General features: G+C 49.2%; 6 protein-coding genes across 6 annotated transcripts; 5 read left to right on the top strand and 1 right to left on the bottom strand.

Moving 5' to 3' along the window:
- Nucleotides 1-643: 643 nt before the first annotated feature.
- Nucleotides 644-2,755, top strand: KD926_006448 (transcription factor domain-containing protein; the record flags this gene model as incomplete). Its single annotated transcript, XM_053099435.1, has 2 exons — nt 644-972; nt 1,021-2,755. 2 exons carry the CDS (start codon nt 644-646, stop codon nt 2,753-2,755), a joined length of 2,064 nt encoding a protein of 687 aa, XP_052956883.1.
- Nucleotides 2,756-3,663: 908 nt separating this feature from the next.
- On the top strand, nt 3,664-5,049 carry KD926_006447 (MCT family MFS transporter; the record flags this gene model as incomplete). Its single annotated transcript, XM_053099434.1, has 4 exons — nt 3,664-3,750; nt 3,795-3,855; nt 3,904-4,000; nt 4,056-5,049. 4 exons carry the CDS (start codon nt 3,664-3,666, stop codon nt 5,047-5,049), a joined length of 1,239 nt encoding a protein of 412 aa, XP_052956882.1.
- A 194-nt stretch (nt 5,050-5,243) lies between these two features.
- On the bottom strand, nt 5,244-6,593 carry KD926_006446 (uncharacterized protein; the record flags this gene model as incomplete). The annotated part of the gene is made up of 2 exons (XM_053099433.1): nt 5,244-5,974; nt 6,533-6,593. The coding sequence occupies 2 exons, from the start codon at nt 6,591-6,593 to the stop codon at nt 5,244-5,246; spliced, it is 792 nt and encodes a 263-aa protein (XP_052956881.1).
- A 2,015-nt stretch (nt 6,594-8,608) lies between these two features.
- Nucleotides 8,609-10,803, top strand: KD926_006445 (uncharacterized protein; the record flags this gene model as incomplete). The annotated part of the gene is made up of 4 exons (XM_053099430.1): nt 8,609-9,006; nt 9,081-9,398; nt 9,471-10,002; nt 10,054-10,803. The coding sequence occupies 4 exons, from the start codon at nt 8,609-8,611 to the stop codon at nt 10,801-10,803; spliced, it is 1,998 nt and encodes a 665-aa protein (XP_052956880.1).
- A 3,241-nt stretch (nt 10,804-14,044) lies between these two features.
- On the top strand, nt 14,045-15,307 carry KD926_006444 (uncharacterized protein; the record flags this gene model as incomplete). Its single annotated transcript, XM_053099429.1, has 1 exon — nt 14,045-15,307. The coding sequence occupies one exon, from the start codon at nt 14,045-14,047 to the stop codon at nt 15,305-15,307; it is 1,263 nt and encodes a 420-aa protein (XP_052956879.1).
- Nucleotides 15,308-16,890: 1,583 nt separating this feature from the next.
- Nucleotides 16,891-18,275, top strand: KD926_006443 (uncharacterized protein; the record flags this gene model as incomplete). Its single annotated transcript, XM_053099428.1, has 4 exons — nt 16,891-16,949; nt 17,005-17,123; nt 17,178-18,050; nt 18,121-18,275. 4 exons carry the CDS (start codon nt 16,891-16,893, stop codon nt 18,273-18,275), a joined length of 1,206 nt encoding a protein of 401 aa, XP_052956878.1.
- Between the last annotated feature and the right edge of the window lie 637 nt (nt 18,276-18,912).

The following is an 18,912-nucleotide window of genomic DNA, read 5'->3' as shown; positions in this document are numbered from 1 at the left end:
GGCCGGACCGCCGGAGGGTATATTGAAGCCCGAAGCTCGAACAGTCGATTTCGTAAGAAGGAGCCTTTCAGCAATTTCGGTATTAATAAACCAATGTCATGTATTACAGCATTCCCATTATTCTACCCCTAAGGTAGGGAGATAGATTGTTTCCATGCCTCCCATTAGGCTCTATAGGCCGCAGAGGGGTGCGAGGCATGTTTCCATGGGTCTTTTAGAAAGAAGTGGAGAACGCGGTTGCGCGGGAGTTGCGTTATCGTACAAAAACTAAGTCCCCTGACTGTAGAAGCGAGCAAGCAAGCGGAAAACTCAACATGTGACAAATTCAGTATTTCCTAAATGATCCAATTATATTTTAATGGTTGATTCTGCTGGCAGTAAACACCGAGAAATCGCATTTGCCCGATGGCTGCTAATCACTCCCGTACCCTGCGGCAGTCTCGACAGGGCTATCTGAGAAGGCCGAGACAGGCCGAAAAGACCGGAGCCCGAACTGGCCCGACGAACACAATTCACTGGTGCATATGGGCGAAACAACTTGCCCGGCCGGCCTCGCATAAGTTATGCGGTTATGCGACATGGGCTATTCTCTCCTCAACAGCCCCCCCATGCAGCCCCTCGTCTGCCCCTTCACTCAGCAATCATGCTCTCCCTCATCGATAGCGACCGCGACGAAGTATTCTCTCGCCTGCGCAGTTGTCTCTCATGTCGCACTCGCAAAATCAAATGTGACCGCCAACGGCCGTGTGCCAATTGTGAACGCCTTGACGTGCACTGTGTCTATCCCCCAGGACCAGGCCGTGCCCCCAAACAACCCCGGGCTACGCGAGATGCTCGACTGCTGGACCGCGTCTCCAGGCTGGAAACGATCATCCGTCGACTGGAAGAGGAGAACGACCAGTTGGCTAAGTCGCCACTTGCCAACCCTAGTCATGCGTCCAATTCTACCTCCGGCACGAATCCGCCAGTTGAGTAGCTAGGACGGCTAGTGGTTGACGAAACGAGGAGTTGCTATATCAGCAACGTTCTCTGGGCACGCCTGGGAGATGAGATTGAGGAATTGCGCGACGCGTTGTACGAGCCCACATCGGAGGCGGAGGACGGCAGCCTGACAGAGGATCTCACCATCGAGAGCGTCTGTGCCAATTCGCAACCTGTACCTCGTGGCTTGGGGACCAACGCCGCTGTCATGGGCTTCCGCTCACTGGCATCATCCCTGACGGCGCTCCACCCCTCTCTGTCGGAGTCGGTCGCGTTACTAGAGATCTTCAAGCAAAACGTGGCTCCTCTGGTGCGAATCTTCCACTTGCCCACCCTGTTACAGCTCTACTGGTACGCTGTGGCTTCAGTAGATACAGTCGACAAGAACATGGAGGCCCTACTATTTGCAATCTATTATTCTGCCGTGATTAGCATGAGCCTTGATCAATGCCTGACCATCTTGGGCGTGGCGCGATCTCATGGATTAAGAACATATCGCTTCGCAGTAGAGCAAGCGCTTGCACGCGCGAATCTGCTTAACACTCAGAACCTGATTCTCTTGCAGTCAGTTGTACTATTTCTTACTGCACTCCGCAACGAGGATGACTCCCGCACCGTGTGGTCCCTCACGGCTCTCATCTTTCATATTGCACAGGAAATGGGCCTGCATCGCGATGGAGCTACATTCAACCTACAACCGCTGGAGACTGAGCTACGCCGGCGTTTATGGTGGTATATCTGCCTGCTCGACAACCGGTCCTCTGAATACCATGGCTGCCAGCCCATTGTCCAAGATGAATCTACTTTCGACACGCGTATGCCTCTTAATATCAACGACAACGACCTGACCGCAGACATGCGCGAGCCCCCCCCTGAACGCGACGGCGCCACTGAGATGACCTTCTGCCTGATCCGGTGCCAGGCAATGCGCGTTATGTGGAAAATCGGCTACATCCCCACCAGCATGCCCGATGCCCCGTGCCAGAATCCCAACCATTCGGCGAGCAACGGCATCACCTCTCTCGCCGACCGGGAAGCGCTGGCCCAGGAGTTGCAAGTCCGCCTTGAGACACAGTACCTGCGCCATTATGTCTCTGAAGATCCCTTCCACCACGTAGCCGTCGCCGTAACAAGATTGATCATCGCCCGGACCTGGCTGGTCGTGTACTACCCCCAGGGCCAGACGGACGCGACCGCGACCGCGGGGATCGTGTATCCGCATCATAACGACCGTCTCTTCGATCTTTCACTCCAGGTCCTCGAGCTCTCTAGCGCTCTCCTCACAAACAAGGATATCCAGCAATGGTCCTGGCACTACCAGACTCATTTCCAGTGGCATGCCACCGTCTTCGTCCTCTCGGAGATCTGCCGGCGGTCGCCATCGCCGGAGTGCGATCGCGCCTGGGAATACGTCAATGCCGTCTACGACCGATGGAGCATGAAAGAAAGCGAGAAGCGAGGCGCGCTGTGGAGGCCGATCATGCAGTTGATGGCAAAGGCGCGATATGTAAGGGAGATCCAGCACACTTCATCGGGGTCTGGCTGGCGGCGTGAGTCGGGGAACGGCCTTGAACAACCCGACAAGGGGCTGAATGGGGGAGAAAATTGCTCGACTGTGGCGGAGGCGCGGTTGGATTTTGGGGCAAGCGGCATGCCCAGTGTATTTTCCTTCGGCGGACTGGATTCCCTGATGGACATATTTCCTGACGGGAGTATGGGCCAGCTGCGTCAGCAGGGGATTGGGTATTCATTAAACGCTGCAGATCTTATCTAGGGAGTTCCGCTCACTTTTATGAAGCAGTTACATGGCAATATTGAACAATTCCGCGTTATCCTCACTCAGTCAACCCTTGAGCTTCTTCCTGAACCCTGAATAACCCGATCGTAGAACTGGCTTCTGGGTGTCAATTCGACTGCCTCCAGAACCGGCGCATTGGAGAATTCCAAGAACCCGCGAAAAAGCTAGTCACCGTCACTCAGACTTAAGAATCATGAGATTGTGAGACCTGAACTTCAGGCTGGGGCCACAAAGGAGATTCTGTGGCTGATGAGTGATCTGGAGGACTTGGGATTTAATGACTGGGATCGGCTGCTGGGGAAGCAGAATATCACGATTGAGGCGCTGGAGGTGAGCCATCTCATCATTGTGAGGATGCCGGGGGCTGCTGGGCTGGCATAGCTGATTCAGAGGGCATCAAATGCGTAGACTATAGATGGTCAGTATTTATTGATATCAAATGGGAATGGATGACTTTAGCCCTTTCGATCCCAGCCTGTTGGTTCTCGTTAAACTTGATCCATGAACTCTAAATATAGAAGCAACTTGCTGAAACGCTGCGAATGATGCTGAGTGGTCAAACTGATCCAGGGCTATACACAGAAGGTCGAGGTTTCTAGTGAATGACTCGCCCCGTCGTACGAATCCCGGATAGACCTCTGCTGGCTTATGCGACGCCGACGCCGACGCCGAGAGCCAACGCCACGGACTTCCGGCCCCTTGTTTCGGCTTCCCCATGGCTGTTCGAGGGTCTTTCTCCGGTGACAGTTACACTCGTGTCCCTAGCTTATTTTTGAGGTGGCTTCGTGGTGTTTTTATTTAACCCTGCCCTATCACCCGCTCTGACCTGGACAGACATTAGCATATCTCTTTCGCCGTAACATTCATCGTCTGACTCCTCAAATATGACTGCCAAAGACGTCGAAGTCGGCTCTCAAGTCACAGCAAGTGATCAGTCACCAACCCCCGAGACGGCCCCCGACAAGCCCACTGTCAGTCCCTGGCACCCCAGCCAGTATCCAGACGGAGGCTTAAGGGCTGGACGGTGACGGCAGGCGCCTTCAGCTGCGTGTTTTGCAGCTTTGGTTGGATCAACTGTGAGTCTCCACTTGGGTTTAAAGCAAGGACCAAAGTAACAATATCAGGCATCGGCATCTTTCAGGACTACTACCAGGCCTATCAGCTGCGATCCTACTCATCCAGCACAATCTCTTGGATCGCCTCCCTTGAACTCTTCATAATGTTCGCCGGCGTAAGCCACCCTATTGCCGCCTCAGCTGTATGTTAACTAACCTAGCTCAATCAAGGGCCCAATCGTCGGCCGCTTCTACGATAAATACGGTCCCCGCTGCATCGTCCTCACTGGCACTTTCTTCCACGTCTTCGGCCTCATGATGACCTCCCTTGCTAAAGAATACTACCAGATCATCCTCGCGCAGGGTATCTGCTCCGCCATCGGAACAAGCTGTCTCTTCTCACCCGCAACAAACTGCGTTATCACCTGGTTTTACAAGAAACGCGCTCTTGCAATCGGTATTGTCGCCGGCGGCTCGAGCCTCGGGGGCGTCATCTTCCCGATCATGCTAAACCATCTTGTCCGTGAAGTCGGGTTTCCTTGGGCAATTCGGATCTGCGCGTTCGTGATTCTCGGGATGCTGATTTTTGGGAACTTAACCCTGGCTTCACGACTACCGCCCAACCCCAAGGAGCTCACCCTGCTGCAGTACTTTGCTCCACTCAAGGAAAAGACCTATATGTTGACAACAGTTGGGTCGTTTTTGTTCTATCTGGGGATGTTCTTACCCATCAACTACATCCAGTACCAAGCGGTAACATACGGCATGTCCGATAGTCTAGCCGAATATCTCGTCCCTATCCTCAACGCAGCAAGTCTCTTCGGCCGAATCATCGCGGGCTGGATAGGCGATAAGGTCGGGCGATACAACACCCAGATCGTAACCTGTCTGTTTTCTGGTATCATCGCCCTCGCGCTCTGGATCCCGGCCAATCAGGGCGCGCCGCTCATTGTCTTCTCGGCACTGTACGGGTTCGGATCGGGAGCATTCGTCTCATTGCTACCTGCGATGATAGCCCAGATCTCGGATGTTCGGGAAATTGGCCTGAGGGTAGGGATGGAGTTCGCAATCATGTCTATTGCGGCGCAGGTGAGCAATCCTATTGGGGGCGCCCTGATCGATCACAATCACGGCTCGTTTCGCGACTTGCAGATATTTTGCGGGGTTGTGTTGCTTGCAGGAGTGTTGGATTCGTCATGGCGAGGTTGTCGTTAGCCACCCGGGCTTTTGCCATTGTTTGAAGCGACGGGGTGTTATTACGCTTTTAACTACAAATTTATGGTAGTTAAGGTAAAGTATAGCACGCTGATTGTATCTTTTGTTCAAGACTCCCTTCTCTCTTGGTGGTTTATAGATGGATGGATAGTTACTACTATAGACATATAGTTGAATGGAATATACTCTCAATCTTAGTACCATTGTCCAAAGACAAAGCAGCATTTAGCTGAAAATGGTCGGTGGCAAGGCCTCAGAAGCCGAGGGAAGTCATTTGCCTGCCTGATAAACTCGTCCCGATATTCTTTCGCCAGGTCACGGCTATTGCGATACGCACTCACATCCTGTTGGTAGGCTTCTGGACTCCCGGTCAAGGCGTAATACCCGACCTGGGTCATCAAGTAATCCGTCTGACGGTCTGCGCCGGGGTCGATATTGCTCGGAGTCCGCGTCGGATGGGTCGCGTAGATATCCTGCCTTCCGTCTTGGAAGGTAGAAGCGATCGCGTAAGCGTGATTATCGCCCTTTGTCTCGACGAAGAAATTAGGCGTGATGGGACTGTTGCCCTGCCGGGTAGGGATAACCTGGTCACTGAGCTGTTCCCGGACACGAGGATGCAGCTGGTGAGGCGGCGCGCCGTAGTAAATATCAGGCTTGGCATTGGCAAGGGTGCCGTTCGTGAGCGGCGCCAGATTCGTAAATGGGTAGTTGCTACTATCATGAAAAGACGCTTGTTGCGGACCCTCGAGAATCAGAAGAATTTTTTTGATCACGAGCTGCTCGTCGGGGGTTCTGTCATTGAGTCGCTGGAATTCTTTATATTCTTGGCGCAGAGAATCTTCGGACAATGCGAGGGATGGACGAGGAGCTCGTAAACGTCTTTGAATCTCGGCGATGTTCTCTGGTTTACAGACGTCGGTCCCATCTATTCAGACAGTCGGAGAGAACTGGGTTTCTAAGATTATTAAACGACGTAATGAGCTAAAAACATGCTATACTCGACGCCAAGATTTTCGACGAGCGAAATGCGAAGACCCTAAGGTTATTAGGGAGTGGGTTGATTGCGTACAAATCACTATAATGCAGCATGGGATCGCACAGGAAGATATCTACAATTTTGATGAGACTGGCTTCGCTATGGGTCTAGTAACTACTGCTCAAGTAGTTACTAGAGCTGACTAGTATGGAAAGGCATCTCTCGTACAGCCAGGAAATCGAGCATGGGTTACTTCGATTGAATGTATCAACTCTACTGGTTGGGCCCTTCTCCATGTGTGATATTCAAAGGGAAGGTCCATATAGAGGGTAGGTATCAAGATATTGAGCTCCCACGCGATAGTAGGATTGAAGTTAGTCCTAATGGATGGACTACTGATGAGATAGGCCTGCGCTGGCTTCAAAATCTCTTTATTCCTACTACTACTGGTCGTACAACTGGAAGATATCGTCTTCTTGTTCTCGACGGCCATGGCAGCCATCTTACGCCTCAATTCGACCAGATATGCAGTGAGAATAATATTATTCCTATCTGTATGCCAGCCCATTCTTCTCACAAGCTTCAGCGTCTGGACGTGGGCTGCTTTGCGCCTTTAAAAAAATTGTACGGGGATTTAGTGGAAAAACAAGCACGCTTAGGAATCAATCATATTGATAAGCTTGATTTCCTAAAGGCCTTTCCACAGGCTCGTGAACGCGCTTTTTAAGCAGAGACTATTCGGTATAGCTTCGCAGAAACTGGCCTGGTTCCATTCAATCTAGATAGGGTGCTCAGTCAGTTGAGTATTCAACTAAAAACCCCTACACTACCAGGCAGTCGATCAACCAATTCAGCGCCTAAGACACCGTACACTACGAGGCAGCTTGAAAATCAGGCATCTGCCGTGAAGCAGCTACTTAAAGCGCGTACACAGAGCCTTTCATTTTCGCTAGAAACCCGATTTGATAAGCTTATTAAAGGTCATGAATTACATCTTAATGAGCTTACTCTTGCACGCGAAGAAATACGTGAATTACGCGCTTGTCATGAAAAGCAGCTTCAAAAAAGAAAGCGTTCTACTAGACAGCTAGCTATTACGGAGGGATCAGCTATTCAAGAGGGTCTAGAGCAATTTCAGCGCGAGAATGAGGTCCATGAACCTCAAGATGCGCTTCCTATAGACCCAGCGCTTTCTGCAGTTGGGCCGCGCGAACGAGCTCCACCACGATGTTCTAATTGCAATACTTTGGGACATAAAAGGACTAGTTGTCCTAATCGCAATAGTAATTAGTTTTTATAGAGAAATGCAATTGTTTAATTGATAAAGGCTCTATTAGTTAACCCATGGGCAGGAATTGGCGGGAGGTGTCACGCTCGGTAGTGAAATACGTTAGCGATTGGGCTGATTGCCCCTACTTTATGCTCCTCCGTCCTGTAGACAGGGGAAACACGACAAACTATTGGTTTGTTACTCGCCTTTTGGAACGGCCGGTGTCTGAACTAGAAGCGCTGCGCCTCCGTGTTTATTTAGGCAACAGGATACCTAGCTAACTAACTTGTCAATAAAACTAGGTTGCACCGGTACACGTGATTGTAGAACTTCTGACGGCTGGGCAACAGGACGGTACGTAGATGCCAGATTTGCCATACTTGTGAGTGTTTTCGTAGAATTTAGCCCAAGGCTCGACTTAAATTGTTTCATCACTTGTAGCTCCAGAGTTTCGGTTTCGCTCCATTGCCCTTCATGTCGGAAGATCTATGCCAAGTTTCCCATGTTGCTTAAGATATCTGGATGTTCGGGTGGCAGGATGGTCGTCAATTGATTGAGAGCTCTTATCTGAAGCTCTTTGGCACGTCCCAAAATGAAAAGGGAGCGAAGATGAGGCATTAAAAAAATAGCTTTCAAAGACTCTATCTTGCCTTTTATCCTTGGATAGGGCTTTCTTTTCGTAGCATGTGTTATTATCTTCTTTCTGTAGCTCACTGATACTCTAAGAAAAAAAATTTTAAACAATTCCTCGGGCTTACAGAACTCATCAACCTTTCTGCGCTTCTCGGAAGTCCGAGTTGTTGTAGGATCACTTTTGGGGCCATTCCTTGAAAACCAGCCTCTGGACTGACAATTATTACTATCGATTATAGTAAATATATAGTTAAATAGGATGAAGGTCATCTTCTCAATAATTATCTAGATCATAAAGTTACCCTCTATTAGCTTATCTGCGCTTACCAAGCCCTTTGTCACCTAGTCTTTAGTATTGATCAAATTATGAACAAAGCAAATCGACCAGGCCTCCATGGCTATCGGTGCAGGAATATGCGTGGCTTCGACAAGGCTAAGTCTCGGGCGCCTAAATTAGTTCTTAGGCTGAGTTAGCATCAGTGGCGGAGTAGTCACAGAACTGAACATGATCCTTGTATAGCGCAAGCGCCAACAGTTCTCAGGTCAACTTTCCACATATATAGCGCGTTGAGCGTCTCTTGTGGAAACCATTCGGTCCCCAGGAAAAAATATTGCGATTTGAACACCACCCTGGGCGCCCGTTCTTTTCTTAAATTTTACTCAACCGTGAAAAATTGAAGATGTCGCGTGCCGAGCACACCCAAGAGCAGGCCAAGCCTATACTCCGTCTAAGACCAGAAAATTTAGATTTACCAGAGCCTCTGAATGTACCGAGAGTTGCCAGAAACTCTTCGCTTGATGGTCCGTGGACACGATATCCAACCGCTGTCCGAGAAGCAACGTCCTATGGGCAACACGCTTTAGGAACCAACATGCAGGAATACCGAGAAAATTGGAGCAAGAAAAAAGCAGAGAAGGAAGAGTATGTCAAGAGGCTCAAGACAGAGAAACGATTGCATGAGATGGAATTACATGATGTCTTCGTAATGTGGCCATCAGTGGATATGATGCAAACAGATGGCTGGACAGATGCCAAGATCGAGTCGGCCGTAAATCTATACTACGCCGGTGCTCCATTGTAAGTTTACCTCCACTCACTGCTCCTAGTATGGCAATGTTCAAACAACCGATTAATTTCAACCATCCCCAAAGTTTCCTGGTACCCAACTGGCCCGTAGAACCGAGAATGATTGAGCGGTTTGGTCCTGAATGGGGTCTTCATGCGCGGGGCATTTACTACCGCCAACACTTTTCGAAGCAGTGGGTAACGTCGGACTGCGATCTCTGGGTGCCATCTCTCGATGATATTGACTGGGCCCATTCAGACGAGTCTAGTCGCCGCGCGAGAGCAAAGACTTTTCTCGGTCATGTCTCTAACAATGAGAGATGGAAAAAGAGTGAATACGCCTGGGAAGCTGACGCCTGGGCTGATGTTTTCGACCGAATGAGAAAAGACCCCGTGCTAACGGTGTAAGTTGATTTTCCTTCCCGAGGAACCGGAAAGTTCCGGAAGTCCAGCATTTAATCCATTGAGACTGTTAGTGATAAGCATGAATACAATACTATCAAGCAGAAGAGAGATCCAGTAACGTGTCTACTCGCCGGTGAACCGAAATTCGTCAAACGAATCCCCGATGCAACCTTTGGGCTCGCGACCTTTAAGCCAACAGACTATCAATGTACATGGGCGGAATGGGATCTCGACCATGACAGGCTAGAGGCACTCGCTCTTCACCGGCATTGTGGCCTTATTGCGGATCCGCGTTGGGGCGGTGCGGACCTGGTCTTTCCCTTTGCAACATACGAGGCCAAAGGTTGGAGTGGAGATGCCAGAGAAGCACGCAGGCAAGGTTGTTCCGCCGGTGCAGTGTATCTCGATCTGCTGGACGCTCTGACCCGGCAACCCGGAAAATTGGGCAAGAAGAAGGGGCATTATCAGCCGGCTAGGACTCGCCTCAACCAAGTTTTCGTATTAACATCGTTTGGGGCCCATTGGAATATTCTAGTTGGCTATAAGAGACCTCGACTCGCAAAAGAGTACGCAGGACACGAGGGCCTCAGTGACTCCGTCTATGTAAGTCTCGGTACATTTGTGAATAATACCATGGATTGATTGAAGATATAGATATTCCAAAATATCTGGAGCGGTCGTGTGATGACCCAGCGAAAAGCATGGGAGCTCCTTTGTCTGGTCGATCAGATACATCTCTGGGGGGTAACCGACTTCAGAGACTCCGTGATGCAGTGTGTCAGACCGTGGCATGAATTTGGCAGAATCTGCTATGCTCACGACGTATCCTTTCTTAGTCGATACCTCAAGACTGACAGAATCACACACGAAAGAAAAAAATACCAGATTCTACCCGAGGCTGCCGTTAAAATTGGAGACTGGGCTCAGTACTTCACAGCGGACGCACGAAAGGAATTGCAAAAAAGCCTTTCCCATCATTTCAGGGAAGCATACCGACGAGACCTGCCTGCCATATCCCATAATTGGCCGGCGAGCTTCTCTTGCCTCTTAGATGATTGTGGCCCCTTCGGTAATCCCGGATACCCTTTGGTTTCCAAAGAGCACCTGGTGACTCACTTTCGTGAAATACATGGGGAGGATGACGCAGCTATAGCTTCCATGCAGTCTTTATGGGACGAGGCGGAGGAGTCTGAGACCGAAGTGAATTCCCCTCCGAAGCTAGGAAGGAAAAGACAGGGAGATGATGATCTGAGTCCATGCACAAAGCGGTATAAGCTCAATTCTAATGAGGATTTCAACTTTAAACACACTGTCAGTTTTTTGGACTTCCGTCGGAGGCGCAGAGGTGCGCTCGATCAACAGATTGAGTATGTTTTTGACAAAGAGGCCTTAATCAAGCTGTAGCTGTTGTTAGCTGGTTAATGTATCGATATTTAGTTGAATAATGATATAAATTTGAATTCATAATGTATTCATAAATCATTACTGATCCATGTCTAGTCTTGTCTATGGACAGACCTCTCCGAAAGTACGGACAGAGTACTGTAGTATCAAGTCCTTTACTTAAGAAGTAGGAATAGCTCTCTTCTACGCAAATATCTGCTCTCTATACCTCTCTTAAAAACCCTCGGTCTCGACAGTGCACTAGAACCCATCCACAAGAACGGGATACTGAGCACGTATCTCCGCATCAATAACTCTGCCAAAACCTCACGTTAGAACAGAAGAAACAATAATATCTGCCAAGCTCAACCCCTGCTCCTCCGTGGAGGAAATCCACTTCTTCTCCCCATTCTTCAGATCTTTCCCCAGGACGCCGTGCAAATGCTCCAGCTTCCCAAGAAAAATCTTCTCCTTCTCAGCGTCAAAAGCACCAAATCCAACACAAGAGAGAACCAGCTCAATAACAGGACTTTGCCACTGGAGTGTGACTATCGCTATGACATGCTGTTTTCAGCGACTTTACCTTACCTTGCACCCTTTTACGGATAGAATAAGACTAAGATCGGCCTATCAAATCACAAGGGCAATCGAATAAATCTTTATAGCAGTAGGGAGTGTGTAGCGTGTTACTAGAGAGGCTATCCATGAGCAAAGAGCCTAGAATGCCGAGATTAACATTCATCCGGGGCAATGAATACTGTTTACATTAGGTGGGACTTGATCTTATTATCCTGTACTTAACATGTTTCTCGAGGTGGTAGACTAGCAAGGACGACATGGTGACCCCCAATACGGCCAAATGTGTACTGAGAAGTGCCATAAATATTATCCAATGTGTGACCAAAAATCTTTCTGTGGCAGTATGTCCAATGGGGAGAGCGGAAATCTATCTGTCGGTTGACTTGGTCATTGCCCTAAGCAGATATCCTATCGATTCAACTGAATGTAGGTATATGCTCGGTGGGTAAAAGTGAAGTGTCATTTCTAAACTACAATCTGCCTAGCTATTTATAGTTCTACTTGTTTACACCTATGCAATCCTGATCCCTTGGTATGCCATTTGGAATGGTAGGCCAAGTCTAGGCCAAGCAAGGTGCTGTGCGGTATGTGGATTAGGTCAAGATACTCCACCTCTCTGGTCTGGTTGATAACATCGTTCCAACAATAACTACTCAAGATTCCTCTATACAGCGGGAACTATCTGCGTTTGAATACGAATTATCTCAAGAACAACCAGTCAGACGCCGAAAGCGGAATAATCAGGGAAGACAAGGACGTGAAAAACGCGGAAAATGGGACCTTAGAGATAGAGGAAACTCTACTGAAACGATTGAAGTTAGTAAAGATGATAGAAATAACGATAGCAAGAATGAGATACCAACCAGCGAAAAGAACGGGAAAACTAGCGAGGAAGAAGAAGTTGAGCTACTATAACGCAGTCAACGAGCTGGCCGTAGCAAGGTAGCGCAGTGGTTAGGGAACGAGAACTGACAGAATTCGAATTCTGAATAGAGGCCTGTGATTGTTTAATAAATGCAGCGTTTTTTGTACGATTAAAAGAATAATAAATGTCCTGTTCAAACAATTATACTAAGTGCCAAATTTCCATATCACATGGCCACGCTAAACGAAATAGGAAATGGGGGTGTCGGTCTAACACGACCCTAAAAAAATGAAGCTATTCACAAGTTCGCAACTCAACAACTGTTGAACTGAGCCACTTAATATGGGATATATATATATATACAGTATAGTGCATATAAGCGAACATCAAATATGTCGAATATCTTCGAATAATGTATTCGACTTTTTATTCGAGCTAGATCAGATTTCGAATATCGTATTCGAGATATATTCGACCTGACAGGGGTGTCGAATATATCGGCCGACGTCGAATATTCGTTACACCCCTAATAGAGACCTTGTGACCGTTGCTTGACTGGTATGTGAGCTATCCACATCTTACGTGATTCTGTCCAGTCGCTGAATCTTGTAGTTTGGGGGCCTTTCGCGCGGCGTCTGCTGGCCGTGCAGCGACTCTCTGGAGTCTTTGGCTGATGCTTTTTGTTAGCCATGCCATCCCATTTGAGCTGTCCCTCAGCGGGTTTTAGAATTCTGTGCTACCCTGTGGTCTCCAGTCTGAGAAACCTGGCCCATTATCTTTCTCTGGGCTTTTGAGATCCTTCATGGGGAGGGCAGTTTCTTGATCGTCCAGCTACCGCACCTGTCTCACAGCGTGCCAGCAGCTTGGGTGAACAGGGTGACATCACTTCCACGGTCGTCTTCCGGACCCCACTAGGATCTGTTCACGTATCCTTGTTTCACCGTCCAGAGGCAAAATTGCCACATCCTTTTCATTTCCGTGTCTTTGGCATGCGAGACTTGGAATTGCAGCGAAGAACTGCGATTAGGGCAGGGCACCAAATCTTGGTTTCGAGCGAGCGCACATACGTGGATATGGACACGTCCGCAGACCGGATCATAATCATGCAGACAAGGGATATTTGCCTTGTTGCTTCGGCCGATGAAAGTAGCGAAACTATGAACAGTAACGGACCAAGTGAGAATATAAGGGGGAGAGTGAGCCCGCGAGGCTTGCTTGTATCTCAAGTCGATTCTTATGTAATCTGCTTTTTATTCTCCAGTTTCAGAGTCCTTTCTCTTTCTCCCATCCTTGAAATCGCATCTCTGCCGCCGCGTTATACACCAAAAAAAAAGAAAATCCTGATTCCCACAGTATGCTTCCTGCATTTCAGATAAATAACTTCAAGCGATGGACTTCCCTTCCCTGAAACCATTTCCACCACATAGAACACTCAACGTGTGCGCCCACAAGCCCTAAATCCTCCTAACCAAGAGCCCTGTCATGTTCCACTTCCAAGCACTTTGCCGCCTCCCAAACCTCACATCCACTGACCAGAATTGCTTTGCCTGGGTGGATTGTGAGTACTCAGCCACAGCTGTAGCACAGCCACAGCGTTTGGATGAACACTGTTCGCGAGCCACGTTCCAATCGTCTGTAACCAAGGGTGTATCTATTCCCAGGATACATCTGGTGTAAAAAGGTTGGTTGGCCCATGTATCATGGTTTGTGTTTGAGTAGTCGCTCAGGTGTCGGCTGCTGCAGGGGTCACAGCACGCAGCCTGAAGCATAGCCGCCCTCCCTACACGCGGACAACAACAGACACTCAGCAACATCATCATGGTGGAACCAGATTACAACTACCTCAAGTACGCTAAGACCTCAGTGGGCTCATGTGAGCCCTTCATCTTCTATATCTTTGCTCTATTTCCCGGATTCCACGGCATTGAAAGTGACACACCAATTCCCACGTTCTTCCTCCTACTACCAATCACCCATACCAACATGGATCCTGGAGCTTGTTTAATAATTGCAAGTCTCACGAGAGAGGCTGCTGCCGGGCTTATCCAACGGCACGGTTCGGAAGCCGTCATCGCCGCGTTACGGGCATGGGTACAATACAACAGCGGACGGTCGTCGAATCTGGGACACGAGGAGGCCATGAAACAAGCGAAGAACGCAATACCGAGCTTCTTGAACAATATCGAGTCGAATGACCTTCGTGTCATTCCAGGTGCTTTTAATTCCTCTCCCGAATTCATCGCCATGTTCCAGGCCGAGGCGCTGGTCGCGATCCCCGTGGCCCTGCTTGAGGTTAAGCAGGCGATTGATCGAGTCGGGTCAAGTCTACAGGGTATTCAACGTGAGCTTACGATTACCAACATGGCAAAAATTCAGGGCTGGGAACAGGAGGGCTTCGGTGCGCATGTCTATCGATTTGTGGAGTACGAGATGCTCCAGGTTGCGAAAGCCCGCGCGGAGAGCGGTGATCAACGGCGGCACTACTTCTACGTCTGGAACCAGGATACAGATTGGTATCCAGTCTTCGAGGCGAAGAACCGAGCTTTCCCTCTTGGCTCTGAGTTTGGCGGGTGTCATCATGAGCTTGATGCTATCTGTATGCGGATGAGGGCAGACAGAAGAACACTCATTCAAACTACGTCCCATGGACACACGGCGCAATTCCATCTCCTCGTTCCAACTCACGAGCCTTATGTTTTGGATCACCCTGTCATATTTCACGAGAGCCTCCTTCCGCTTACTATCACGGGCCAGCGGCATCGCAGTGTGGACCTCGTCTGGTTTAATCTGTGTTCGAAACCAACGGAGTTGCATCTTCAATGTATCGGAGTCTTGAGAGAGAGGAGAAATACCATTGTGGAGGCTGGAGCTCTTAGCTTCGCTGGCTGCTGTATCGGCTTCATGGCAGCTGGCTGTGCTGCTATGGCATTCCCGCCCTGCGCTCCTCTTGCAGAGGCAGTCATGTTGCCGCTCTGGTCGGGAGGAGTGGCTTCTTGGGGCACTGCGGCCGGCGCCGCTGCTTACGAGGACGCTAATCGTGGGGAGCTTTGCATCCTAGGGGATGATTCCATACTGGTCTAGAGAAAGAGATAGTTTGCGTTGGCTTGGGACAAGCGTCTTTGAGGGGGGGTGCCTTGATCATTGTCTTGTGCTCAAGAAGGCTCTTACTAATTCCGGGAATTGGCTTGTATTGCTCTCAGTCATTTTTTGTCCGTCGTTTGTCCATATTAATGGCTTTCTATTCTGTATCTAGTTTTTTCAGCCGCATCGCCAATTGCTATTCCAGTATTATATCATTAGCATTCGAAATCAAGCGTAAGCAGTTGATATCCTGCCACGCTTGTGCAAACACCTGCAAGTATGACAATATAATCCTCTGATAGATGGCTCTGTACCGTAGAGAGGTTTGCGAGCCAATGCTAAATAATAGTGCTATATTTGAATGTATATGCTTATTAGTGTCGTAAGCGCCAACGTTTTCCTGAGGAGGTACTTCTATCATCCGGCACTACGGAACAGACCGTTCAGATGATTTTGAATGACCTCTCAAGCGTTCCCTACACGTCCATCGGATTCTCCCAGAAGAAATGGATCTTTACGGCGACCCTGCCTGCAACTAATTCCCTGACACCCAGTCAACACGGGTGACAATTCTGCGAACAAGTCTTTTCACTATTTGCCCGGTATTGATATGCCTGGAAAACCGAACGCCTTTTTCGAAAATCGGTTATGAGTAGTTCAGTGCTTTGACCTGAAGGACAGCCTTTAGAGTCTGCAACGCTCTCTCGGACAAGTAATTCGTTGGTCCTTACGGAATGATTCTGTTTGTTTCATTTGACGTTTTATTTGGCGCCGGGCCCTACGCCAGCTAATAAAGTATTATGTATGTGTGGCAGAGTTCTAATGTGGTCAATTCATCGCCACGTCGGCGGCTAACCCTATGCCCCGTTCACTACGGAGCAGCCTTGAGCAGCCTTGTCCAGTGAAGCTCACCAGAATCAGCTGGTCGGATACGGCGAGACGCAGAACTTTGATTTAAGCCAAGGTTGCGTTGGATTCCAATCAAAGGATTTCATAGGGGACTGCCTTGTCTACCCTTGGAGTAAATCTCCATCGTTCAAACAGGCGATTGAAGGCAGCCCCGCCATGAACAAACTAAGACCCATGAAAAGGCCCAGCTATAATGAATCCTAGAGTGAGAAACTCGACACCGAAAAATTAAATAAATAAATAAATAAATAACTAGATGTCTTGACAGAGATGAGTGTCTGAGAGTAGGTAAACTGGATATGTCGCCAAGTGGCATGCAAAGATGCCAACGATTAGACGCCGAGGTTTAGGCCTCCAGCTAAAGATCCAAAATAGCCTAAGAGTCATGTCATGATCCAGCACCTTCTAAATTAGCCTTCTTGGTACGAACTATTGGTTCATAACGACAACTGTGTACCCCCCCCTCGTGCACGTCGTCGCCGCTGCGCCCTGCCAAGTGGAACACAGGTTTAAGAGAGGGCTGTGCTTATTGGGCATGATGGATGAGACCACACCCTATATAAGTCTCTGTCAATGCGGCACAACATGTCGATGCTACCGCCAATATTGAAGTTCCCTTTGCTCATCTACCGTGCTTCATACTACTTTACACTACACTCAGTATCAAACCATCCATGGCGTCCGATGCTGAACGAACCAAAGAATGTCTCGCAGAGCTGGAGGCTCACTTTAGGTTACTCTTCTGTCTCCTGTCAACTTTTATAACTCATGTAACTGACCGAGAGCAGAGAGAACAAAACCCCTTCTGACGTACTGATCATTCTCGGACGAACCGGGTCCGGTAAATCATCTCTTCTAGAGGACCTATCTGGTCTCACTGGCTACTCGCAACAGAGTGTTGACTCCGGTGAGCTTACTTCCTTCAGATTCCCTTGTTCTGAGGCCTAAGAGTCGGCCGCAGTCACAAAGACCATCCAACTCTGCAAAGCTATCGTCAACGACAAACCCTACTTCATCATGGACACACCGGGCTTCGACCCCAACGCCGAGGAGAAGACATACCGTGAAATCATCCGCGGTGTGAGATCCATCCTCCCCTTCGCCCTCATTACCGGGTTCCTATATCTCACCTGCATCCCCCAAGAACGGTTTGATGACTTTGACCGCAAGTTGATCCAGTTCATCCGCGCCTTAGGTGGACCGCAGCACATTCCCCGCGTCACGTTTATAACAACTTTCTGGACGGCAACGCCGGGACAGGCGGCATCTTACTGCCAGCGCCTTGTGTCCCTTCGGCGCAGATGGGAGGATGGTGTTAGTATGCGCGGGTTAAAGACGTATCAGCACGGCTGGGAGTACAACGGCGCTGGTGAGGATAGCGGTATGATTATTGATTGGTTTATCAACCGCGAACAGATCGCGCGACATGCGAAGGAGATGGTTGCGAGGCATTATAGCAGTCCAAGTATTGTTCCTTCGAGGATCGAGGAGGAACTGGATGCTAATGTGCCCATTCACGAAACGGACGCGGGAAGATTGCTGCTACCTACTCCTGCTCCGTCGCAGTTTACCACAAGCGCGCACGCAGCAGCACGACCGAGCCAAAATGCCTCTTCTCATACAGATGCCTCTAACCCGAAACCCCCGCTGGTCGCACATACATCTAGCAATACAACCCAAGAACAAACAGCCACCCCGCCGCTTGCGACTTCTGTTACTCAAGTGCTTCTCGAAGGATTCAGCTGGTTTTTCCGCAACATTAACCCTGGCAGTGCAGCTGGAGGCGCGGGTCCAAGACCGAGGAGGGTTAGCGGCGATCTACTCAGAGGTGGAGGTGAGTTCCCGGCGTCTTTCTCCATACCTTTAAGTATGTAGTAAAATCTTGCTGACTGATGATCCACTAGATCCACTTTCCCATGTCGATTTGATGAAATCTAGAGGCCTTGACGCGAGCAGGGAGGCCAGGGTGATATATGCTCAGCAACATGGAATTGGAGGTGTGCCTTTCTCTGCGTCGTGGGGGAATGCAATGCTGAGGCATCTTCAAAGGAATGGTTGATACATGGAGATTAAAAAATATGTTTTGGAGGGTGCAAGGAATATGATATGGTTAGTTGTTTATGAAGCCTTATTATTTCTTTGACGATGTTGCCCAAGATTTCAAGCACTCAAGTACCTCTGTACTCTAGGCTACGTTTTAGATAGAGTATCACTTCATTCATTTGCATTACCCTTATGGCTCAGGCCTCGTACAGCTCGGACCGATCAAACTCCACCATTCCTCTGAGCTTAACCACTTCATGGTCGACACTATCACCAAAGCGTGGTCATTGTGCGAACACATCCCGCTGTCATTGGGGAGTGTTGGGCGGTAACCCCCGGCAGAAATTCCGAAAACTCCCAGCCGGTTCCATCGAAGGGGCAGAGAGGGCTGAAAAAGATAGCAAAGCCGGGAGACTACTGCCGACGAAAGTTGCGAGAGAAGAAAGATCTAGGTAACAGTAGAGCAAGGTTAAAAAACCAAAACAAAACATACAACAGCAGGGATTCGCTGGTGGTCACCCACCCAACTACTAACCTGCCGGCGTGTGGCTTAAGTACGGCTGAGCGGACGGGAAGCCCTGTTCTCCACACCCTGTGGTCGTATGTGATTCTGCGGAGAAAAAGTAATTTCATATTGATCATTGTTTCTTCAA

Source organism: Aspergillus affinis, assembly GCF_023601865.1.
Source record: "Aspergillus affinis strain CMG 70 chromosome Unknown NODE_33_length_288726_cov_88_254756, whole genome shotgun sequence".
Classification (NCBI taxonomy): Eukaryota; Fungi; Ascomycota; class Eurotiomycetes; order Eurotiales; family Aspergillaceae; genus Aspergillus; species Aspergillus affinis.
This window is presented reverse-complemented; position numbering and strand designations above follow the sequence as displayed.